The sequence below is a fragment of the Balaenoptera physalus genome (genome assembly GCF_965194825.1).
Source record: "Balaenoptera physalus genome assembly, chromosome: 10".
NCBI classification, from domain to species: Eukaryota; Metazoa; Chordata; class Mammalia; order Artiodactyla; family Balaenopteridae; genus Balaenoptera; species Balaenoptera physalus.
In genome coordinates, this window is record NC_138889.1 from 112,303,917 (window position 1) to 112,330,110 (window position 26,194).

Sequence of the window (26,194 nt, forward strand, 5' to 3'; positions counted from 1 at the left end):
GCTGTTTGCCCGTGACATTCTCGGAGAGCACAGGAAAGTGACGGGTAAGTCTTGAAGAATGCGTGTGCATTCAAAGGCTCTCAGGTCTGGGACCTGGCGGGAACATTTACAGCCCCCATTTTAGAGATTCGGGGCTGAGATTCAAGTACCCTGGGTTATATTATTCAGTCGTCAAGTGACAGAGCTAGAACTTCATCCAGGATTCAAATGTTCTTTCAAAAAAAAAAAGGAAAGGAAAAACGAGCACAAATACATATTTCTACGTCTGCATCACTTGTATACAGAAGGAAGGAACAGCAGAGCAGTGGCTGGAAAGTGGGACTGCTTTCCAAACATCCGAGATGACAAGTGCCATCTCCAAAGCCCCAGGGCCAAGGGTGAGCCACCTGACCCCTGACAAAGGCCCAGCCCTGGTGTTTTAGGAAATTAAAGCGTGCACATCAGTTGGCTGCTGGGAGCGGGTGGGGCCTGCACCTGCCAGAAAAGAATGTGTGATGTTTGGTTTAATCCTGAGAACAGCACAGAGGGTCCCCGCAGCAAGGGGCAAAGAGAGGGGCTCCACAGGTTGGTTTTTCCAAGTCAACAGGAATGGCACTGCTTTGCCCAGCTTCTGTGTCAGAGACTGTGGGGTATGCCTCCCCCACCGCAGGCAGGCAGCAATCAAGGCTGCAGACCCTCCCCGTTACCCACCCGCCGTCGCAGCCTGGTCAGGCCCCTGCAAGAAGGTACAGGGAGTGTGGCAGGGGCTGGGGGGTAGATGTGAATCCTTGGCAGACGCAGCGGCACGCCGCCCCTTCAGGCAAAGCTCTGTGCTAAGCGCTGTGTCCCAAGAGACCTGGCTTGTCATCCCCAACTTCAAGGAGGCTGAGATGGGTGTTTTACAAAGATGTGAAAAACCCCACAACCCCGGCCTCGCAACTGCAGAGCGGGCCGAGCCCATGGTGGACTCATCAGGGCAACTCATCTGGACACCCAGGCCCCGAGGAGGGCACCGGAGCTACGCTAGGTGAGCCATCTGGAGTGCCAGACCTTGGGAAAAAGAGCACTGCATCCTGGCGACAATGAAGTCACACTTTCATAAGACAATCCCAGTTGTCAATGCTTTAATTCCTTGGCTGCCTTTGCCTTGTCAAGGCCAGAATCTGGGCCTAAGTTTTCAGGGCAGAACAAAACAATTTTGTTTTCTAGGAAAATGGGAGGTCTGGGATGGCGAACGCAGCCTCTGGCGTGGCGACTACCACAGCTGGCGACACCGGCTGCCAAGTCTCACCCTCTCTCCAGAGAACAGGAACCAAACAGCGCAGCATTTTTCCTTCCAGCCAGTGGCCCTGCTTAATAGGGTGATCTGAAAATATGGGCACAGAAAAAAGACTGGAAGGAAACTGATCAAAATATTAACTGTTTGTCTTTAGGTGAAGAGACTGGATGCTTTTCATTTCCTTCCTTATTGTGTTCAATCTCGGATGATACTTTCTCAAGTCAGGAAACAGTGTTTTGTGGAAGTCTCCCATATCTGTGCCTTGCCCCGTCCCACGGTCCTGCGCATCTCGTCCTGGACTGACGTCAGAGTATGTCGGAGCATTCTCTGTCCTTCCACCTGGCCTGGAACTGCCCACGTGCCTGAACAGCGCCCTCTCCTACCACAAACGTCCCCAAAACCTTCTGTGCCCAGGAGCACCTGGTCTCACTTCTTTTGACTTTCCGTCCAGCCCCCGCCCCCTGCCTGTTCGAGTCCCTCACTTTCCCAGCAAGTCCAGCTTGTCCCCAACACTGGGACGCACTTGGCTTCCACGAGATGCATGACGGGAATTCCCATTTCCCCATTTTCTGCTTCAGTCATGACCTCATTTCATTGTCACAGCAACTCTGTGGGATGGCAGCTTTGATTCCCATTTCTAGACAAGCAAACAGGTTAAAAAGGCTAAAACTCATGCTCTGGGTCACACAGACTAGGCCAGGACTTCAGCACCAAGTCAAACTTGCTGTAAGGCCCCAGCCCATCCCCACTGCCCTCTGCCCCAGGGAGAGTCCCTCTGGTGTCTGGGTCTTCACCTAGCCCTCCTGCTGGTGACTGATTAAAATCCTGCCTAATCTCCCAGGTGTAACCCAAGTCCTTCACAAAGCTTTCCAAGGCTCTAGAGATTGTCCCCTCCTCTGGCTGGGTGCAGGGCTTATGTGTGCCTGGACCGCAGGTCTGTGCAAGTTCCTTGGCATGGGGACCTCGCCTTCCACCGCCCCCGTATCCCTCCGGGGCCTGGCACAGGCGTGTTCCCCAAGCCAGCTCCCTCCACAGGGATGAACAGAAGCTGCCCCTGTCCTTCCCAAGTCAAAGCCCCTTCCCACCCACCCGCCTCGCCCCCACCCCCCAAATCCACCCCCTCTTGGCGGATTTGCCAAAGCCCTGCAGATCCTGCACTGTGAACGAGAACCCCCTCCCCAGGGCATCCGGACAGCTGCAGCCAGACCCTGCGTGACATTGCTGAGCCTCGGCCCCAGGTCTGTGCCAGCTGCCCATGCCCGGCTCACAGACCACGAGCCAGCACTGCCGCGTCGCCACCTGTGTCTCCACTCAGAGGCGAGAAGTAAGGGACACGGACAGAAAGTGTAAAAGCCATTCCCACAACAGCTGCCAGGAACAGGGCAAAGAGTGGAGTGAAAATGCCTATTCACAGCTGGCACCCAGTTCCGCTTAGGAAAATACCTTGCTTGAGTGGACACCTGTTGTTGTTGCCTGCCCAGCAGCTAGGCCTGGCTTCTGCGAACAGCTTCTCGAATCTTCCTTGGGGGGCTGCTCTCTCCCTACTCCCAAGGCTGCAGGATTCGGGTACTCACTGGCCATCCCCAGAGAGGGCCTGTGGCCCAGGCCTTGGCCTTCAGAGGCACAAAGGCAGGTCTGAGGATGGCTGATCCCCCTGTTGGGGCCAATGAGAGCCTGGCCCCAGACTCCGGCAAATATGATGGGGAAAGAGATGGCCTCTTTCTGCTGGGTTTGCTAAGCTGGTGGCCATCTTGCCCCCTTCAGAAAGTGGCTGCCTGAGGACACAGCCATCCCAGGGGGCAATGGGGAGAGGGAGGGGGAGAAGAAGAGGGAACAAGGCGGGTGGGCGGAGAGCACAGAAGGGGGAGAGTGAGAGCAAGCAAACGAGATCATCCCAGCCCCGGGGTCCAGCTGTGTCTGAAACAGCTGGGTCCAGTTGTGTGAGCCAAAAAATGTCCCTTTTGTGCTTCAGCTAGATTGAGTTGGGGTTCCATCATTTGTTACCAAGAGAATCTTCAAGAATGTGTGTGACAAACTTGGGGGTGTGGCACGAGCCCAAGGGGACGGGTCTGAGGAGTCAAGGTTACACAAGAGCTGAGTTACTCGCACGTCCCGCACGGTGCCTTGGGGGGGCACAAGACAAAAGCCGGTGGGGAGAAGCTACCTCTGTGACGGCCCAGGGAGCGCTCAGAAAGTGGCTCCCTAGAGCTGGAGGCCGGCTCTCTGCTGCTGTGACGCTGCTATGTAAGGCTGTTGAAAGCAAACTGTGGAACGTGCTGGATCTCACATCCAGTCAAGGGCATGCCGCGTGGATTGGACATGAGCACGACGGTGATGTGGACAGAGTCGAAGGTGACCTGGGGAATCCTGACCAACCCTGGGGAGGACACTGGGCTTTCTACACTCCCAGAGATGAGGGCACCAAGGACCCCTGCCCCCAGCGCTGCCCCTCACCACAGGGCTCACAGGCCTCGGCACACACACACATCTGAGAGGGAAAGGAAACGGTTCTGCGGGACCAAGGGTGGGGTCCAAAGAGCGGGGGCGCTGAGGAGGACAGCAGCAACAGAGGCAGGAGAGGGTCAACCCCGAGTGAGCACAGGAAACGGAAGCGGAGCCACGCAGCCACCCACACAACTCGGTCGACCCTCCGGGGTCTCCACGCTCCGGGAAGTCACCGTCCAGGTTTCCTAAGACACAGTTCCAGGGGACGGTTCCCGGCAGCAAGAGCAGCCCCGGGAAACGTTAATATACAATGGAATCTGGGTTAAGCACTGTCTTCTCCAAGAGTTGAGCTCACAGGACATTCCCAAGAAACCTCTGGAGAGGTGGGGAGGAAAGTTTCTGGAGGTCTTTGGATGAAGAAAACAAAAAAAAAAATGGCCTTGATTTTCAAGGCAAAATTACAGAGGAAGAAAAAAATGTTTTTAATCTAATTAAGAGCGATCTTTTCACCTTCATCACAACACCGCGGAAATGTGCCAGTTCTTAACTTCACACAATAATCAAAGCAATTAGTGAGGGAGAAGCCTTGGAAACCGGTGCAGATGTTCTCAGAATGTTTAATGGGGAAATGAGTTGCAGGCCCCGTTCTCAGCATCCGGCTCCAGGCCCTGGCTACCAAATCCAGACATCTGCTTGGGCCCCACCCCCAGGCCCCGAGGGCGCGGGCTTGAGAAACACAGGTCCCTTCCCAGGCCGCCTCCCAGCCAGGCCAGATCCGGGGCCGAGAGGCTCCCCATGGCTCCCCAAGCCGGAGCCTGGACACAGTCAGAGCCACCCCAGAGCTGGGGGCGGGGGGAGGCTTAACATCAAAATTATGTTAACAACTGATGTCAAAAATAATCAGCTCAGCCTGGCTCCCCCACCCGGTCCCTGCTGGCTGCAGGAGCACCGGGAGGCAAGGAGAGGGCAAGGGGCCCTGCAGGGGACTCTCAGCTACGACACCGCCCCCACCGAGTTTGCGCAAACACCGCTTCAGGAAGAGACATGGTGGCCTCTGTCTGGTGTGGCCCCGGAGTCCCCATTCCAATGCTGCTGGCCTCCTAGTGGGCCGAACATGAGGAAATTTCCAATAATCAGAAAAAGCATGGAGAAACGGGGACGGCGCCTACTGAGGAAGCAGCCTGTTGCAGACAGCAGAGGGCCACATGGCTGGTGTTGACTGGCTGTGGGAGACCCGAGACCCCAGCTGGGTCCGACAGCGTAGCAAATCTCGGAGACCCTGCCGTATGGCAGGCATTAGGGACACAGAGGTAAGGAACACGTGATCCCTGTTCTCAAGGACACACAGGCAGCACAGGGGCCCCACCCAGGTACCCTCAGCACTCACGTTCCATAAGCACCAAAGGCTTCTTAATGCAATCCTGCCAGATGCCTTCCCGAGCGCTATCTCTGACCTCGGGGGCCCGCTGAGCCACACACAGGGCAGGCCAGAAGTGACGCAGAACGAACCCCCTGAGAGGCAGCTCTCGGCAGTGAGAGATAAACACCCTAAGCTCCTTGAGCAGCTGGTGGAAGAACTCCGAGGAGTGTTCTCTGCAGCTTCCCAGCTGCCCACCATAGAGCTCTCCCCCAACGAGCGACTTGCAACACGGATTCCCAGGGTGGGCTCCGGATCCAGGGAAACTGACCCACGACCGCGCGACGGGAAGCTGCTGGCGTGCTCTCAGTAGGAGAGCAGCAAGGTCTGCTCTAACGAACTCCCTTGGGCTGCCGTGCGGAGAATGGAGGAGAGGAGGCAGGAGAGGAAGCGGATCGGTGAGGAGGGGAGGGGAACAACGCAGGCAGAGAAGTGGAAGCAGCTCTGACCAGGGAGGCGGCTGCAGAGCAGTCAAGGAGCGGGCAAAGTGCAGAAAGTTGACAAGGCCCGCTGATGGATTAGACATAGGCGCTAAGAAAAAGGCATAATTTTAAAAGGTTTCCAGGCAGTTTAGGGGACAAAACGGCATGCCACTCCCCTTCCCTCTGGTTTCAAATCTCCATACGTGTCCTCCCCCGCAAAGCATAAAACCAACAAGGAGTGCAAATAAAACCATACACGACCCATGCCTTTCGCAGCACTAGGAAACAGAGTACTGTGGCCTTCAAATTACCTGTGAATGGAGAAATGAACCAAAGTCCAACAGCGCTATAGCCACCTGCCCATCACTGCAAGCCTCCAGATGAAAAGTCAGGAGATGAGGCTTAAAATGCCCAGTCCAAACACATTAGGAAAGCGAGCGACCTCAGCAAAAATGGAGGAGTAGGTACCTCTGAGGAGCCTTCCCTTCACAGAAACGTTGAGAAATGAAGTAAAATCTGTCAGAGTCAACTTTGTCAGAACTCTAGAAAGCAGTCAAAGGTTTACGGCACCCAAGTGAACACCCAACCGTGACACAGGCAATTTAAAAATGATAGGAAAGCTCTCTGGCATTTTTACTTGTCTTTGCAACACCCCGTCCCCCACTCACTAGCAGTCTTGAAGATGGCTGCCCACATTCCCAGTATGGGACCCTGATCCCTGGTTCTGAAGGGAGCAGAGCAGATCTTGTGCTCAAACAATGTGTCCGTTCTGTATTGTCTGGAGGCTGCCTGAAGGTGATTGCCCTTGTTTCCTCTACAAGGGAACTCTCAAATGAAAATGGTGGACATTCCTTGAAAACACTGTAAGGGAGGCAAACAAATCACAGCCACCTGGGGAAAAGATTACAGTTAAGGCGTACAATAGAGCACGGAAAGCCTGGGAGGAAAGGCTGGGGGAAGAGTGTCTCTGAGAAATCAGGCCATTCTAAGACACCTGTGTAACACTGAAAACTTGAGAAAGTCAAGAGCATGCCCAGGGCAGGATGCATGCTCAGAAAAGTCCTGAGAACACACTAAGCTTTCACTTCTGACTCATCTCTGTGCCCACCTCAAACAGGAAGTGAAGGCGGAGGCAGAGTTGTAAACAGCCTGGCCAAATCTTGAAGGATTGCCCCAGCACATAGCTAAACTGCAAAGGCTGGGAGAGTTCTTTCACTTTTTTCCTTCCTCTCCCTCTCTCTGACTCCTGGCACTCAAGGAAGTCTCTGTCAAAACACCAGCTGAACACAAGCGGAACAGTGGCTTTAGAAACCACACATGGCAAAGAATACAGATGTCAAAAAAATAGAAGTCCCTAAACAGTTACAGCTCATAGCAAGAAAAAAAAAATCCTGAGAAGGGGAAAGAATCTACTGTCTAGAGTTATATATATAATATCCGAAATAGCCAGTTTTCAACCAAAAATTATGAAATACGTGAAGAAGCAAGAAAGTATGGCTCATTCACAGAAGAAATTAACAGAAACCATCTCTGAGGAAGTACAGACACTGAGCTTACTAGTAAAGAGTTTAAATCAACTTTCTTAAATATGTTCAAAGAACTGAAGGAACTTGTAGACAAAGAACTAAAGGAATGATGTATGAATGAATAGACAATGTCAATAAAGAGAGAAATTATAAAAAGGAATTAAATTCTGGAAAAGTATAACAATTGATGTGAAACACTTACTAGAGGGTTTCATTAGCATATTTGAGCTGAAGAAAAATCAGGGAACTTGAAGATAGGTCAATCTATATTATCCAGTCTGAGGAGCGGAAGGAAAAATGAACAGACCCTCTGGGACCTGTGGCATATCATCAAGCATAACAACATATCCATAACGGGAATCCCAGAAGGAGAGGTGAGACAGGAAGGGGAAGGAAGAATATTTGAAGAAATAATAGCTAACTTCTCAAATTCGATGGAAGACATGAATCTAAACCTCCAAGAAGCTCAGTGAACTCCAAGAAACAAATCATAATCAAACTGTTGAAAGATAACGACAGAATTGTGAAAGGAGTGAGAGAAGTGCCTCATCACATACAGGGGTAGTCAGTAAGATTAACAGCAGATTTCTCATTAGAAAGCATGGAGGCCAGAAGGGAATGGGATAAAAATTTTAAAGTGCTTAAAGAGGAAAACAAATATCAAAAACTGAGTTAAGAATTGTTTCTAAAGATTTTTTTTTCATGTGGACCATTTTTAAAGTCTTTACTGAATTTGTTACAATACTGCTTCTGTTTTGGTTTTATGGCCACGAGGCATGTGGGATCTTAGCTCCCAGACCAGGGATCGAACCTGCACCCCCCTGCATTGGAAGGCGAAGTCTTAACCACTGGACCACCAGGGAAGTCCCGAGTTAAGAATTTTATATCTAGCAAAATTATTTCAACAGTGAAGGAGAAATTAATATGTTCTGAGATAAACAAATGCTAAGGGAGTTCCTTGCTTGCTGACTTGCCCTACAAAAAAGTGGTAAAGAGAGTTCCTTAGGCTGAAATGAAAGGACACTAGAAAGTAACTCAAACCCATACAAAGAAGTAAAGAATTCCAGAAAAGGTAACCACATAGGTAAGCATAGAAGCCAGTATTATCATATCCTTAGTTTATAATTCCTCTTTATTTCCTACATGACTTAAAAGACAAATACATAAAACAATATCTATACATCTATGTTATTGGGAATACAATGTATAAAGGTGTAATTTCTGACAGTAACAACATGAGGGGGATGGAACTGTATAGGAGTTGACTTTTTGTACTGAGGAAGAAAGTCAGTTCATCAAGATGTGACAATTATAAACATGTACACATCAATCAACAGAGCCCCAAAGTACATGAAACAAACATTGACAGAACTGGAGGGAGAAACAGACAGTTCTACAATGACAGCTGGAGATGTCAATACCTAACACTCAATAATAGATAGAACAACCAGACAGAAGATCAGTAAAGAAACAGAAGACTTGAACAACACTATGAACCAAGGAGACCTAACCAACTTATGTAGAACACTCCACCCAATGACAGCAGAATACATTCTTCTCAAGTGCACATGGAATATTCTCCAGGATAGATCACATGTTAGGCTTCAAAGCAGTCTCAGTAAAATTTTAAAAATTAAAATCATACCAAGTATCTTCTCTAACCAAAATGGAGTGAGGCTAGAAATCAATAATAGAAGGAAAACTAGAAAATTAACAAATATGTGAAAATTAAACAACACACTCGTTACAAAGTAATGGGTCAAAGAAGACATCACAAGGGAAATTAGAAAATACTTTGAGATGAACAAAAATGAAAACACAACATACCACAGCCTATGGGATGCAATGAAAGCAGTGCTCAAGGAGAAAAATATAGCTATGAATTCCTACATACAGAAAGAAGAAAGACTTTCAATAACCTAACTTTACAGCCTAAGGAACTATAAAAAGAAAAGTAAACTAAACCCAAAGTTAGCAGAAAGAAGAAAATAATAAATGTGAGAGTGGAGAAATGAATAGAAAAACAAGAGTCAACTAAACAAAAAGTTGGTTATTTTTGAAAAGATCAACAAAGTTGACAAATGTTTAGCTAGAATGACTAAGAAAAAACAAGAGACGATGCAAATCAAAACATAAACGAAAGTGGGGACATTACAATTGACCTTACAGAAATAAAAAGAATTATAAGAGAATACTATGAACAACTGTACTCCAAAAAATTAGATAACCAAGATGAAATGAACAAAATCTTAGCAACACATGAACTACAAAACTGACTCAAGAAGAAACAGAAATTCTGAACAGACTTATAACAAGTAAAAAGTATGAATCACTCAGTAATCAAAGACCTCACAGTGAAGAGAAGTCTAGGACCTGAGGGCTTCACTGGTGAATGGTACCAAACATGTAAAGAAGAATTAACACCAGTCCCTCAAACTCTAACAGAAAAACAGAAGGGAGGGAACACTGCAACATATTCTATGAGATGAATATTACTCTGATACCAAAATCACACAAATACACCACAAGAAAGCTAGATACCAATATCCCTTATAGATGCAAAAACAAACAAACAAAAAACCTGGAGGAAAATACTAGTAAACCAAATCCAGCAGCATATTAGAAGAATTATATACCATGAGTAAGTGGGATTTATCTCAGGAATGGGAGGGTGGTTCAACATAAGAAAAATCAAAGTAATACATCAGAGTAATAGAATTACCTCAGTTGACACAGAAAAAGCATTTGACAAAATCCAACAACCTTTCAAGATAAAAATTCTCACACAAAAAAACATCTCACAAAATTAAGAAAAGAAGGGATCTTCCTCAACATGATAAAGAGCATTTACGAAAAACCCGTAACTAACATAATAATGGTGAAAAGACTAAAAACTTTCCCCCTAAAACCAGGAACAAAAGGATGCCCATTTTTACCACTGCTTTTCAACAGTGTACTAGAAGTTTTAGCCATAGCAATTAGGCAAAAAAATAAATAAAAAGCATCCAAATTGGAAAGGAAGAAGTAAAATTATTTTTATTCACATATATATGATCCTACATAGAAAATCCCAAAGAATCCACAAAAGAAAAAAAAACCCAACCTATTAGAACTAATAAAGAAATTCAGAAAACTTGCAGGACATGTGGTCAACACACAGAAATCATTGGTGTATCTATACACCAGAAATGAACAATCGGAGAAGGAAAGTTTTAAACAATTCCATTTACATTAGCATCAGGAAGAGTAAAGTACCTAGGAATAAATTTAACAAAGAGGTGAAAGACTTCTATGCCAAATACTACAAAACTAAAAGAAATTAAAGACCTAAATAAATAGAGCAACATCCTATGTTCATGGATTGGAAGACTCAATATTGTTAAGATGGCAATGTTATCCAGTGATCCACAGACTGAATGCAATCCCTATCAAAATTCTAATGGTCTTTTTTGCAGAAATGAAAAAATTGATCCTAAAATGTTTATGGAGGGTAAGGGGCCTAGTATAGCTTAAAAATGATTGAAAAAGAACAAACTCAGAAGACTCACATTTCCCAATTTCAAAACATACACAGGGCTATATTAATCAAAATAATGTGGTACTGGCATAAGGGTAGTAGACATTTAGCCCAATGGAATAAAATAGAGAACCTAGAAATAAACCCTCATATATAGTCAACTGATATTCAACAAAGGGTACCAATTCCATTTGATGGTAAAAGAACAGGCTCTTCAACAAATGGTGCTGGGACAACTGGACACAGGAAAAAGAATGAAGTTGGACACATACCCCATACCATATAAAAATTATCTCAAAATGGATCAGCCACCTAAATATAAGAGCTAAAACCACACATTTCTTAGAAGAAAACACAGAGGTAAATCTTTACGACCCTGGATTATGTGCTAAATGCCACTGAATTGTTTGACTTTAAAATGATTAATTATGTTATGTAGATTTCACCTCATTAAAAAAAAATAGGGGCCACGGAAGACTTCAAAGAAGCACAGACACAGTTACCCCCAGGAAAACAAAGTCCAGCATTAGGTGTCAAAATGGAGAATGCAGGACAGAAATAGGCAGTTCATAGCAACAGCAACAAGGAAGGGCTTTGAAGTGACTGGTTAGAAGTGGCAGTCTCAGAGAATCACGTCTTGGGGAGGCTCAGGTAAATAGAGAAGTGGCATGACCATGAAGGTAAAGAAGGAAATAAGAGCGGGAAGTGAAAGAGACTCCTGCAGGAATTAAAGAAAAGCAAGACATGGAAGTTACCTCACACACGTACCCCAGGACAGCAGTATCTGGAAATGCAGCTGCCTAAAAGAGGACAAGCCTGAAAGAAGACGGCATTTTTGAACTAGGAACTCTGACCACTAAGTACATGGGAATATAAGTAAGCAGACTACATTCATATAATACTACTGTGAGAAAAAAAATATCAGAAAATGAGAATAAAAACTTTTCTGCTTATAAAAGTCTCCTCCAAAATCTAACCATAAAGCTGAAGAAGACTATAAATAACATTCCCAACCAAATTAAATATTCTCAACATTTGGGATATGAAAACATACCTGAATCAGTAATAAGATCACGTAAAAACAGAAATGGATAAAAATAAATAAAAATAAGAAATGACAAGAGGTGACTGAACTAAAGATAGAAATAGATGAAAAGCATGAAAACAGCTAAGATAATTAAAATGAGAGAAAGACAAATAGCATCAGAGTGACCACGGTTGAAGTGAAAGATAAGCAAAGGGGGTCCAATGTGCGTATAACTCAAGTCTCTGAAGAAGAAAAGAAAAACAATAGAAATAATATTTAAAGGCATATGTTAAAAATTCTATAAATACAATAAAATCTAACATGTTGAAAGGACCCACGTGGGTACCAAGGAAACTGACCTGGAACAATAAACTCTGAGAAACTTCCTGGTAAAACTACTAGACTTTAAAAATAGAGAAGAAATCCTTAGGGCCTCCAAGCAAAAGATGAAATAACAAAGGCAACAGACTTAACAAAAACAATATACAAAGTGGAGCAGAATTTTCAAGAAACTTAAGGAAGTACTACAAACCAAGGATTTTATAGCCAGTCAAGCTGAACTTCATGTATCAAGGTGATAGAAACACAGTTTTACACATGTACAAAATATTGTACACATGAGCCCTTGCTAAGCAAGTTACTAGAGGATAGGCTTCATCCAGCCATGAGACTGGAAAAACTCTGGCAAAAGAACTGATGGTAAACATTCTATATATTTAGTTATAGAACTAGATGAAGACCTGGAGAGAGTCATGGCTGAATAATAATACACGAACATCATATGTCCCTGCAAAATAGAAAGAATACAAATCTGGGAGGAAAAGGAAGAGACAATGAAACAGTGTATATATAGTAAGTATGTATTAGATGTAGTGTATAAAACTGACATATACATCTGATAGATAGGAATCCATGTGGCATACCAAATAGGATAAAGAAAGAAAAAGGGGGATTAAACCAAGATTAGTAATACGAAGGAAACCATTAGTAAAAAAAAAAAAAGTATAAACATCCTTAAATACCAAAATAATTTATGAAAAAGCAAGGCAGACACACAGAGCAACAAAATCAGTATGTCATAATACAGGCAATAATTGCAATATGTGATAATATGAAAGGAACTGAGATCAAATTTATCAGTTATATTAATAAATGTGAGTTAAAAACATGCTTTTCAAAAGAAAAGTATATTCAAATCGGCTCATAAAGTAAAATCAACTCCATGCAATTTTTAAAAATCAGACATCTAAAATTCAGTGATTAAAATGCTGAAAAATGCAGGAATGGATAAGATTCACCAGATAAATGTAAACACCAAGAAAACAGGTTATGATTCTGGCATACTGAAAAAGTATAATTAATGTTAAAAAAGCTTAAATGGGACAAATAAGGATCCTTTATAATGCTAAAAGCCACATTTCATAATGAAGTTACAACAATTATGAGTAACTATGCAATAAATACCACCTGCATAAAACAGAAACTACTAGATATGCAGGGAAAATATAAAGACATTAATAATGCGAGAGTCACATTCTACTTTCATACGACAGACCAAGTGGATGGATAAATAAAGCAAGGATATAAGGGATCTGAAGAACATAATTCGTAAGTCAGGTCTTTTGTATATATATGGAACAGGATACCACAGGAATAGAGAATATTCCTTCTTGAGCACACATTTATAAGTCTGAATACACAGATCAATAAAAATACACAAATTAGCCATTCAAAAAGCTAAAAAAAAAACCAAACCTACAGTAAATCAAAAGAAAGCACAAAGAAGAAAATAGCAAAGACAAAGAAAAAAGCAGAAATTAATGAGGCAGAAACCAGTAAAATAGTAAACCAAATTAATAAAATAAAAATCCTGGTTAAAAAAATAGACAAACTACTATTTAATTAAGGAGAAAAGAGAGAAAGCACAAATATGCAGAAGAAGTAACAAGAGAAAGTAACTATTGTTGTGGAGGAAATTTTAAATATCATAACAAACTACTTGGTACAATTCCATGCAAAATATTTGTAAAACCCAGATGAAATGGATAATTTCCTTGTAAAACACAATTTATCTAAAATTGATCTCAGTAGAAATAGAAAGCTTAAACACCTGATTTCCAAAAAATAAACAGAAAATTTTATCAAGGAACTACCCTAAAAGAAAGTGTGATATCCATTAGATTTCACAGGAGAATTCTACCAAAATCTTTTAGAGAACAAAGAGTCCAAATTTTGCATATATTGTTTCAGAGCACAGAAAATGAAGGAAACCTTCCAAATCTACTTTATAAGCAAATGTAACACCGATAAATAAACCTGATAAAAATAGAACATAAAAAGACCAATATTATTTATGAATGCTGATGCAGAAATCCTAAATATTTCCCCATATTAATAGGTTTGAGAAGAAACATGATTACCTCCAGGAATTCATCATCCATTCCTAACTAAACTCTTGTGAAAATACAAATGAATGGACACTTCCTTGATAAAACTACACAAATACTAGGAGAAAAGAGGAGTGAGTTCCTCTACAAACTAAGCATAGGAAAAAGGTTTCCCAACTGTGACTAAAAATCTAGATGTAATAAGAGAAGATAAATAAATTTGACTACAGATTTACTAAACCTTTAGCATAGAAAAAAATCTTAATCAAAAGACAATGACAAAAATGGAAGGAAATCTTTGCAACAGAAGCCTAATGGCCATGATATACGCAAAATTTTTTAAAATGTAAGGAGTAAAGAACCGAGACGACTATAGAAAAATAAGCAAAAGATATAAACAGATATTTCAGGAAATGGTATATAAAAATGGCCCTTAAACTTATGAAAAGATTGCAATTTCACTCATAAAAAGATAAATGCAAGGTAAATCTAAATTGAGATACCATGTCTTATCCATCAGGTCCCACAAAAATTCAAACTCTTGATAACATACTCCTTTAGTGAGACTGTGTGGGAACACTGCTGCTGTGAAATCGAAATGGCACCGGCCTTATAGAGGGGAATTTGGCAATATTTAACAAAACTACATGTGTATTTATATTTCAACCCGACAATCCCACTTCTAGGAAATTACCTTAAGGATCCACCTCCAATAATATGCAAAAAATATGCAGAAGATTATTCAGTGCAGCATTATTTGCAATTACAAAATATTAGAGGCTAACCAGAGTGCTGACCACAGAATGAGGAGCATAGCTGCTATCCAGCAACTACCTACGCATGCAAGTATAAGAGATTGGTTGAAAAGACTGTACTATGTACACACCAAGCAATATCATGCACCCGTAAGAAAGGAAGAGAAAGCTCTGTATGAATGGAGATTGATTGATTTCTAGGAGATACTGCTAGGCGACAAAAGCAAAGTACAAAAGAGCACATACAGAAGACCACATTTTTTTGTAATGAAGAAGAGGAAATGAGAAAACCATGACATATGTTTGATAACACACACGCAATCGCACACTACTGGTAACCAGAGAACACTGAAATTGGTTACCAACAAGAGGTGGGGAGAAATAGGATGGGAGGGATACGGGAAGAAAGGACATTTCTCTCAGTAGACCTTTTTGTATAGTTTTGACTTTGGAAGTAAATTAATGTTCTACGTATACAACAAACAAAATTAAATCAGCAAGATGTGGGATGCCTCTGGAATGGTGTAATGAGGACCTTGACAAAACTTCTCCCTAGAGAGCAATGACAAAATTGGACAAAATTAAAAAAAAAAAAACAGTCATTTAAGAACTCCAGAAGTTAACCAAAGGCATATAACAAATTGAAAGGTGTTTATTCAAGAAAGAACTACTAAACCTTGGTAGGAACAGCAGGGTCTGTGTCAGTTTAACTTGGGGCTGCTCCCATCTCCCCACCCAAGCTCAGTGGCACAGTAGCCTTAAGAACTTTCAGTCTCAGTGACAACAAAGAGGGATAACTTGATTTGGAGCTCCATGGAAAAACCCTTGCATTATTGTCAAACAGTAGTGATCTCAGTGGAAAATAATTGGGCAAGGCCAACATCACAGCTCCTGAAGCCTGCAGTATTGGTTGGGGCAAGCAATAGACCAGAAAAAAATTTTGAAGGGATCCCTGAAATCTGGAAGACTGCACATCCTTCTCAAGAGAGACCAGAGAGAACCCTTGTTATCATGTATCCTTGGCTGACTGTGAAACCCTGTGCAAGCAGAAAGTAAAAGCCAGGAAGACTTGTAAACTACCTGAATTTGAATGAATATCTCAGCTCATACAAAGATCACCTCAGCAAATCGTAGAAGCCTCACTGGCTCAAGATATTTCAACAAAACTGACCACTCAGCCTCACCACTAGGCTATGCAGATCCAGGGGTGACACCAAGGAAGCCAGGCTTAAAAACAAAAATAAGAATTAAAAAACAAAAACAAAAACTGAGCAGAGACATCAGTGGCCATATGCTGCATGACACACAGACTACACAAATAGTGCAGGCAAGGCATAAACAAGTCAACAAACAAAACCCCTAGCAACAGCAATCACCCCTGGTTAGGGGGAAGAATGGGAACACAGAATTCCTATATTATATAAAATGATCAATTTTTAACCAAAATTTTTGAGACATGCAAAGAAGCAAGGAGTGTGACCCTTAAACAGAAATAAAGAGCAGTCAATAGCAAGGATCCCTGAGAGGGCCTTCTTAGGCCAAGACTTCAAAGCAGCTTTTATAAATCTGTTCGAAGAACTAAAAAAAAACAGTAAATGAATGAAGGGAAAGTACGATGAGAGTGACTCATCAATGGGGAATATCAATAAAGAGATACGGGGGCTTCCCTGGTGGCGCAGTGGTTAAGAGTTCGCCTGCCAATGCAGGGGACACGGGTTCGTGCCCCGGTCCGGGAAGATCCCACATGCCGCGGAGCGGCTAGGCCCGTGAGCCACAACTGCTGAGCCTGCGTGTCTGGAGCCTGTGCTCCGCAACAAGAGAGGCCGCGACAGTGAGAGGCCCGTGCACCGCGATGAAGAGTGGCCCCCGCTCGCCGCAGCTAGAGAAAGCCCTCGCACAGAAACGAAGACCCAACACAGCCAAAAATAAATAAATAAATAAATAAATAAATAAATAAATAAATAAATAAAAGAGATACGGATTATAAAATAAACCAAGTAGAAATCCTGGAGTGGAAAGCATAACTTAGATGAAAAACTAGGGGGGCTAAACAGCAGATCTGAGCTGGCAGAAGAAAGAAAGAATCAATGAACTTGAAGATAGATCCATAAAGATGATTCATTCCGAAGAATATAAAAGAATGAAGAAAACTGAACAAAGCCTCTGAGGCTTGCTGGATACCATTAAGAGTGACAATGTATGCATAATTAAAGTCCCTGGAAGGAGATAAAAGGGAGGAAAAATATTATTTGAAGAGATAATTTAGCATTAACCTGAAGCATGTTGTTTTCAGTTACGATGCTTATTGTAATCCCCAGATTATACTAATAAGAAAATAACTTTATAAATAGGAAAAAGAAACTAACAAAGAATGGCACACTAGAACATACCTATTAATACAACAGAATGCAGTAAAGGAGGAAGAAAAGAACAAAATGAGAAGAGACATGAGACATACAAAATTAATAGCAAATGGCAGATGTAAATCCTACCATATCAATAATTATGTTAACTACAAGTGAATTAAACACTCACTAAAGAAGCAGAGATTGCCAGACTGCCTAGAACAAGAACCAAGCATATGTTGCCTACAATATATAAATTATATATTCAAAGACACAAATAGATTCAAAGAAAAAGGATGAAAAAAGATGACATGTAAACACTAAACACAAGAAAGCTGGAGTGGCTATACTAAATATCACACAGAATAGATTTTAAAATAAACTATATTCCTGGAGACAATGAGGAATTTATAATGATAAAAGGGTCAACTCATCAGGAAGAAATTAAAATTATAAGATAAAATTAAAAATTATAAAGAAATAAAAATTATATATGCAACTAACAACAGTCCTAAAATACATGAAACAAAAAATGACAGAACTGGGGCTTCCCTGGTGGCGCAGTGGTTGAGAATCTGCCTGCCAATGCAGGGGACACGGGTTCGAGCCCTGGTCTGGGAAAATCCCACATGCCACGGAGCAACTAGGCCCGTGAGCCACAATTACTGAGCCTGCGCGTCTGGAGCCTGTGCTCCGCAACAAGAGAGGCCGCGATAATGAGAGGCCTGCGCACCGCGATGAAGAGTGGCCCCCACTTGCCGCAACTAGAGAAAGCCCTCGCACAGAAACTAAGACCCAACACAGCCATAAATAAAAAATAAATAAATAAATAAAAGCTCCATGAAAAAAAACAAATGACAGAACTGATGAAAGAAATAGACAATTCAACAATAATAGACAATTCAACAGTAAAATAATAGTACAAGTTTTTATATCAAGATTTTTATATCCTTTGATTTTTTATCTTGTTTTGTCAATTATTAAGAGTGGAGCACTGAACTATTACATAACTACTATCATTGAATGAGGCGGTGGGACATGGGCTATGTGGAACTCTGCTTAATGACCTCGTCTGTTCTGGTGTCAGGGACCCAGTGAGAAGCTGAGTGCTCTACCCGGCAGCATGGTCCACTGGGGAGGTGATCTTACACCCAACTCAGAGGCAACGAGACAGTGTGAGTTGGTGCCCCCACTTTCACTGGGAAGATGTCAGTGGGACAAAAGGGAAGCTGAACTTCCACTCACCGGTCTACAATGAAGTAGTGTAAGGCACTGCCCTATATCTTCTGGAGTGGGATTGCTGGGGAGCACAGGGGGAAGCTGTATATGCATGCTCACCCAGCCTTCTTGCTACACCTCAACAGGAGAACTGTCTGCTAAGAAAAGAACAAGAAACAAACAACCAAAAAAAAAAAAAAAGCCACAATCACCACAACAAAAAACCAGAGCCAAATATTAAATTGGATCCAGAGTCTTATAATCTCTAAAATTTCCAGGGTACAACTGAAAATCACTTGTCATGACAAGAATCAGGATAGTCACAATATAAATGAAAAAAGATAATCAAGAGATGCCTGGGCTTCCCTGGTGGCGCAGTGGTTGAGAATCTGCCTGCCAACGCAAGGGATATGGGTTCGAGCCCTGGTCTGGGAAGATCCCACATGCCGTGGAGCGACTAGGCCTGTGAGCCACAACTACTGAGCCTGCGCGTCTGGAGCCTGTGCTCCCTAACAAGAGAGGCCGCGATAGTGAGAGGCCCACGCACCGCGATGAAGAGTGGCCCCCGCTCGCCGCAACTAGAGAAAGCCCTTGCACAGAAACGAAGACCCAACACAGCCAAAGATAAATAAATAAATAAATAAATAATAAAAATAAAGGAATTCCTTTGGGAAAAAAAAAAAAAAAGAGATGCCAAAACCAAAGTAAATAAAATGTTGGAATTATTTGAACAGGACATTAAGAAGTCATCCTAAAAATGCTTTAATAAGCAATTACAAAGTTTCTTGACACAAATGAAAAAAGGGAAAATCTCAACAAAGAATCAGCAATTTCCATTTAAAAATGGAAATTATAGAACTGAAAAATACAGTAACTGAAAATAAACTCACTGGATGGATTCAATTGTAGAGGATAGAATCTTAAACTTAAGGCTAGTCAATAGAATTCACTCAAGCTGAACGATAGAAAATAGACTGAAAATAAAAAGTGAACAGTCTCAGTGACCTGTTTGACCACAGGAAAAGACCTAACATTTGTATCACTGGAATTCCAAAGGAGAGGAGTGAGTGAAATAAAAACTGTATTCAAAGAAATAATGGCTGAAAACTCCCAAATTTAGTGAACAATAATCTTACAGATTCAAGATGCTAAGTGAATACAAAGTATAAACCCAAATATACCCCCCAAAATCTATACCAAGACACATTATAGATATATGAAAACTAAAGACAAAAAAATTTTTTTGAAAGAAGAGAAATGGCACAATATTTTTAGAGGGAACACTGATTTGAACAGCAGTGGATTTCTCATCAGAAAACATGGAGACCAGCAGAAGTGGCATAACATTTTTCAAATATTAAAGAACTGTCAACTGTAAATTCTATAATCAGCAAAATATACTTCAGGAATGAAGGGGAAATAGATATTTCAGAAGAAGGGAAACAGAGAATTTGTTGCTAGCAAGCCTACCCTTAAAGAATGGCAAAGGAAAGTTTACAATCTAACGTCGTGCTTAATGGATGAGAAGGAAATACTTAAAGACAATTGTATTTTTTAAATGGTGAGGATAAAAGAAACTAAATGGAAGTAAGGTTTCAATACTTCACTCAAAGAAGTAAAGCACTGATATCAGTAAGTTATGATAAATTACATATTTATACTCAATACCTAGGGCAGTTACTAAGAAAACCATACAAAACTTCTTACTCCCAATCACTGCAGACATCAAAAGGATAATAAGGGAATATGTCAAACAATTCTACGTACACAAGTTCTGCCAACTTAGATGAAATAGACCAATTCCTCAAAAAGCACAAACTACAATTCACCCACTATGAAATATTTGCCAATTCTATATCTGATAAGGGGCTAATATCCAAAACATATAAAGAATTCATACAACTCAATAACAACAACAAAAACCAATCCTATTAAAAATGGGCAGGGGAATTCCCTGGAGGTCCAGTGGTTAGGACTCTGCACTTTCACCACCAAGGGCCTGGGTTCAATCCCTGGTCAGGCATCTAAGATCCCACAAGCTGCACGGCACAGCCAAAAACAAACAAATAAACAAACAAACAAAAAATGGGCAGAAGATCTGAATAGACATTTTCCCAAAGGAGACTAAAGGATGGCCAACAAGTACACGGAAAGATGCTCAACATCATTAATCATCAGGGATATGCAAACCAAAGCCACAATAAGACTTTGCCTCATACCTGTCAGAATGGCTATTATCAAAAAGAGAAGCAATAGCAAGTGTTGGTGAGGATGTGGAGAAAAGGGAACTTTTGTGCACTGTTGGTGGGGTTATAAATTGGTGCAACAAGTATGGAAAACAGTATAGAGGTTCCTCAAAAAATTAAAAATAGAACTACCATATGATCCAGGAATTCCACTTCTGGGTATTTATCCAAAGAAAATGAAAACACTAACTCAAAAAGACATGTGCACCCCACGTTTACTGCAGCATTATTTACGATAGCCAAGAAAACAACTTCTATCCATCGATGAATCAATGGATAAAGAAGTTGTAGTATATATGTACAATGGAATATTATTCATCTATAAAAAGCAATGAAATCTTGTCATTTTCAACAACATGGATGAAGGGCATTATACTAAGTGAAATAAGTCAGACAGAGAAAGACAAATACCTTTTGTATGATCTTTCTCACATGTGAAATCAGACACAAAATGAAACAACAAAAGCGAAGTTCACAGGTACAGAGAACATACTGGTGGTTTTCAGAGGAGGGGTGGGGAGGTAGGAGAAATGAGTGAAGGGGAGGTCAAAAAGTAAAAAGAAAAACAAAAATTTAAATTTGCAACTAACATATAAAGACAAAGACAATCATCCAGGAGATACATCCAACTAATAGGAATTCTAGAAAGAGAGTGCAGAGAAAATATTATAAGGGAGGAAATTAATAAATAAAACACTGATTTCTCAGAGTAGAGGGATGTGAGAGTCTTCAGATTAAAAGGGCTCACTCACCAGGTGTCTAGCAAAACAGATGAGGGATAAAACACCCCACTTCTGGGCTTATTTTTGTGACATTTCAAAATGCTAAGCATAAATTAAGGGGAAAAAAAACTAAGCTTCCAGAGGTGGGGAAAGCAGATCACCAACAGAGGAATGAGAATAACATTAGCAACCTCCCCCAAAAATTTAAAAATAAATAAAATATTATCAAATAGAATTCAGCAATATATGAAAAGAATTATACACCATGACCAGTGGGATTTATTCTAGGAATGCAAAATTGGTTCAGTATTCAAAATCATTCAACGTAATGCACCAAATTAATAGGTAAATAATAAAGATTACATGATCATATCAACTGATACACACAATTCATCTGACAAAATCCATCTTTGCATGATAAAAACTCAGAAACAATAGAAATAAAAGGGCACCTTCTCATTTTGATAAACACCATCTACCAAAAGAAACTTTATCTAACATCATACTGAATGGTGAAAGACTGAATGAGCTCCCCTTAAGATTGAGAAGGAGGCAATGATGTTCACTCATCATTCCTATTTAACATACTACTGGAAGTAATAGCCACTTCAATAGCACAGGAAAAGTCAATAAAAGGCGTACAAGCAGGAAACGAAAAAATAAAACTGTCACTATTTGAACATGACATCATAGCAAAAATGCTAAAAGCCAAAGACAAAGAGAAAATCTTGAAAGGAGCAAGAGAAAAAAGGGAAAACCAACAAAACTAACAGGTGACTTCATCAGAAAAAGAAATGGAACCCAATAGCAGCGGGGTTACATAATCAAAGTGTTTAAAGACAAAAAATTAACAATCTTATATCCAGAAAGACTGTCTTTTGAAAGGAAGGCAAAATAAAGACATTCCCAGATAGACAAAAATAGAGAATTTCTTGTTAGCATACCTACTTTATAAGAACTACTGAAGAAAGGTTTTCAGTGACACCAGATAGTAAATTGAATTCACACATATAAGAAAACAAAAAGCATCCCTAAAGGTGATTATGTAATTATACAATATAAATTCATATTTCTTCCTATTTCTTCTAACTGAATTGTAAAGCAACTGTATAAAACAACAGGTATTTAGTTGTATTGTTGGGCCTGAACCATACAGAAATGTAATATATTTGTCTTTTTTTTTCTTTTTTAAGTTTTAGAGTAGATTATTATAGAGCAATCGAAACGGAAACAGCACAACACAATAGAACAGAAGCAAAACAATGGAACAACATCCAGTGTTTGTAATAGAAAAATTTAAAACAATCCAAACCCCTTAAACAAGATAATGTATAAAAGAAAGTGATATACATTCAGAGGATTGAAATCAAATCAACTAGAGCTATATGTATCCACCTCATTAAATTATAAAAACATAATAGAGGGCTTCCCTGGTGGCGCAGTGGTTGAGAATCTGCCTGCCAATGCAGGGGACATGGGTTCGAGCCCTGGTCTGGGAAGATCCCATGTGCCGCGGAATAGCTGGGCCCGTGAGCCACAATTACTGAGCCTGCGCATCTGGAGCTGGTGCTCCGCAACAAGAGAGGCCGCGATAGTGAGAGGCCCGTGCACCGCGATGAAGAGTGGCCCCCACTTGCCACAACTAGAGAAAGCCCTCGCACAGAAACGAAGACCCAACATAGCCATAAATAAATAAATAAAACAAATACTTTTAAAAAAAAAAATAGAAAGTGAAAACAGTAAGCATACACAAAAATGATAATCCTTGATGAAGAGAAAAAGTATCAATACCAACTCAAAGTAGGTTGGTTGTTGCAATGCTGAACTGTGCTAAAGAAATGTCAGCAGTTGGTAATTTGAATACAAAGTAACGAAAGAATAGGGTCAAATATGTTAACTGAGGTTAATCAGACAAACACTATAAATATATACTTGCTTTTCTTTTAATAAGACATAAAGTTATATAAAGTAATCATTATTACACTGTATTGTTGGGTTTATAACATACATAGATGTAATATGTTTAACAATAATACCACAGAAATGGGTAAAACAGAATAAAGCAATATAGGAATAACTTACCTGTATATAACTGGGATTAAGTTGTGTAAATCTGAAGTAGATTCTGATAAGTTAAGATGTATATTATAACTATAAGAACAACTACTAAGGAAATAACTCAGTCAAAAATAACTAAAGAAACTAAACATTTATATTAAGAAATATTCATTAAATGTAAAAGAAAGCAGTAAAGGAGAAATAGAGGAACAAAAACTACACGAGACAGAGAAAACCAAAAGTAAAACTGCAAACAAATCCAACTATATTAATAACATTAAATGTGAATGGATTAAACAATCAAAAGGTAGAGCTTATCAGACTGCCTTATCCAACTATATGCTGGAAGCATACTTTAGATTCAAACATACAAACAGACTGAAAGTAAAAAGATGGAAAAAGATATATCATGCACACAGCAACCATAAGACACTTTGAGTGCTGTATTAAAATGAGACAAAGTAGACTTTAAATAAAATAATGTTACTAGTATTAAAGAGGGACATTTTATAATGATAAAAGGTCAATTCATCAGAAGATATAACCATTATAAACTTATATGCACCTAACAATATAGCACCAAAACACATGAAGCAAAAATTCATAGGCCTGAACAGAGAAAGAGCCAATTCAACAATACTTGGAGACTTCAATACCCCATTTTCAATAATGTATAGATCAAATAGGCAGAAGATCAATAAGGAAATAGAAGATATGCACAACACTATAAACCAACTAGACCCCACAGAACACTACAAACAGCAACCACAGAAATACACAGTCTTTTCAAGTGCACGTGGTACATTCTCCAAGATGGACCATATGCTACACCATTAAACAAACCTCAATAAATTTTAAAGGGCACTATTAATACAGAGTATGTTTTCTGAGCACAATAGAATAAAAGTAGAAATCAATAACAGAAAGAAACTTGGGGGAACACATAAATATGTGGAATTTAAACAACACACTCTTAAATAACCATGAATCAAGTAAGGATTCACAAGGAAAATTAGAAAATACTTTGAGATGAATGAAAATGAAGGTACAGTGTACCAGAATTTATGGGATATGGTTAAAGCAGTGATAAAAGAGGCTTTTATGGCTGTAAATGCCCACATTAAAAAAGACAACAGACCTCAAATCAATAACTTAACTTTCCACTTTAGGAGGCTGGAAGAAAAAAGAAGAAAAAACTAAACCTAAAACAAGCAGAAGAAATGAAATACTAAATATCAGAGTGGCAGTTAATGAAGTAGAGGATAGAAAAATAATAAAGTCAACAAAACCAAAAGTTGGTTATTTGAGAAGATGAACAAAATTGACAACCTTTAGCTAGACTAATGACAGAAGAAGACTCAAATTACTAAAATCAGGAATGAAAAACTTTACAGCTAACCATACAGAAATAATAAGGATTATAATAAATGCTCTGAACAATTTTGTGTCAATAAATTACACAACTTAGATAAAATGGACATATTCCTAGAAAGTAAAAAACTACTAATTATAAGTAGAAAATTTGAATAGACCTATAACAAATAAAGAAATTTAATTAGTAATCAAAACCCTACACACAAAGAAAAGCCCAGCAGGCCCAGATGGCTTCACTGGTAAACTCACCAAAAATTTAAAGAATTAATACCAATTCTTTACAAACTCTTCCCCCACCAAAAACAAACATAGAAGAGGAGGAATCACTTCCCAACACATTCTTGAGACCAGCATTACCCTGCTACCAAAACCAGACAAAGATATAACATGAGGAGAGAACTACAGACCAATAACTCTTATGAAAATAGGTGCAAGATGCTCAACAGAATACTAGCAAATAAAATACAGCAATAGATAAAAAGGATTATACACTATGACCAAGTGGGATTTATTCCAGGAATGTAAGGTTGGATTAACAACTGAAAATCTAATGCACCATATCAATAAAATAAAGGACAAAAACTACATGATTATCAAATGAAGAAAAGACACAGAAAAAAGCATTTGATAAAATTCAGCATACTTACATGATGGAAAAAAAAAACATTCAATATACTAGAAAGAGAAAGGAACTTCCTCAGCCTCATAAAAGGCATCTATTTAAAAACTATAGCTAACTTCATACTTAATGGTGAAATACAAAATGCTTTCTTTTTAAGATCAAGAATAAGACAAAGATATCTGCTCTCACCACTTCTACTCAGCATTGTATTGGAGGTTCCATCCATGACAATTAGGCAAAAAAAGAAATAAAAGGCATCCAGTTAGGAAAGAAAGAAGTAAAACTATCTCTATTCACAGATGACATGATTTTATATATAGAAAATCTCAAGGAATCCACTAAAAAATGATTGTAACTAATAAATGAGTTTAGCAAGGTTGCAAGATCAGTATCGACTGTATTTCTACAAACTTTCAATAAAAAAATCAGAAAATGAAATTAAGAAAACATGACATCAAAAAAGAATAAAGCATAACAATGTGAATGTACTTAATGCCACAGACATGTACACTTAAAAATGGTTAAAATGGTACATTTTATTTTATATGTATAATATTTTACCACAATAAAGAAAGAAAAAATTCAGGAATAAATTTAAGAAGTGCAAAATATATACTCTGAAAACCATAAAACCTCATTGAAAGAAAGTATCTAAATAAACAAAAGGCATTCCATGTTCATGGATTAGAAGACAATATTGTTAAGATGGCGGTACTCCCCAAATTGATCTGCAGTTTGAACACAATCCTTACCAAAATGCCAGCTGGCTTCCTTATAGAAATTGACAAGTGGATTCTAAAATTCATATGGAAATTCAAATGACCCAGAATAGCCAAAACAATCTTGAAAAAGAAT

The 26,194-nt window shown here is 40.1% G+C and overlaps 2 protein-coding genes across 8 annotated transcripts in view; one reads left to right on the forward strand and one right to left on the reverse strand.

Annotated features, from left to right (window-relative positions):
- KCNQ1 (potassium voltage-gated channel subfamily Q member 1) overlaps window positions 1-26,194 on the reverse strand; it is a 348,594-nt gene that overhangs the window by 194,697 nt on the left and 127,703 nt on the right. The window lies entirely within an intron of this gene.
- Window positions 1-26,194, forward strand: part of LOC309668224 (uncharacterized protein) — a 128,929-nt gene that overhangs the window by 52,079 nt on the left and 50,656 nt on the right. Inside the window, exon 2 of one of the 3 annotated variants that reach the window (XM_082477753.1) lies at window positions 1,413-14,845. The exons of the other annotated variants lie outside the window; for them this stretch is intronic. Coding sequence (XP_082333879.1) covers window positions 1,413-1,416 — 4 coding nt within the window. The 3' untranslated portion in view covers window positions 1,417-14,845. Of the gene's footprint in view, window positions 1-1,412; window positions 14,846-26,194 lie in introns of those variants that run through there. 3 annotated transcript variants of the gene reach the window in all.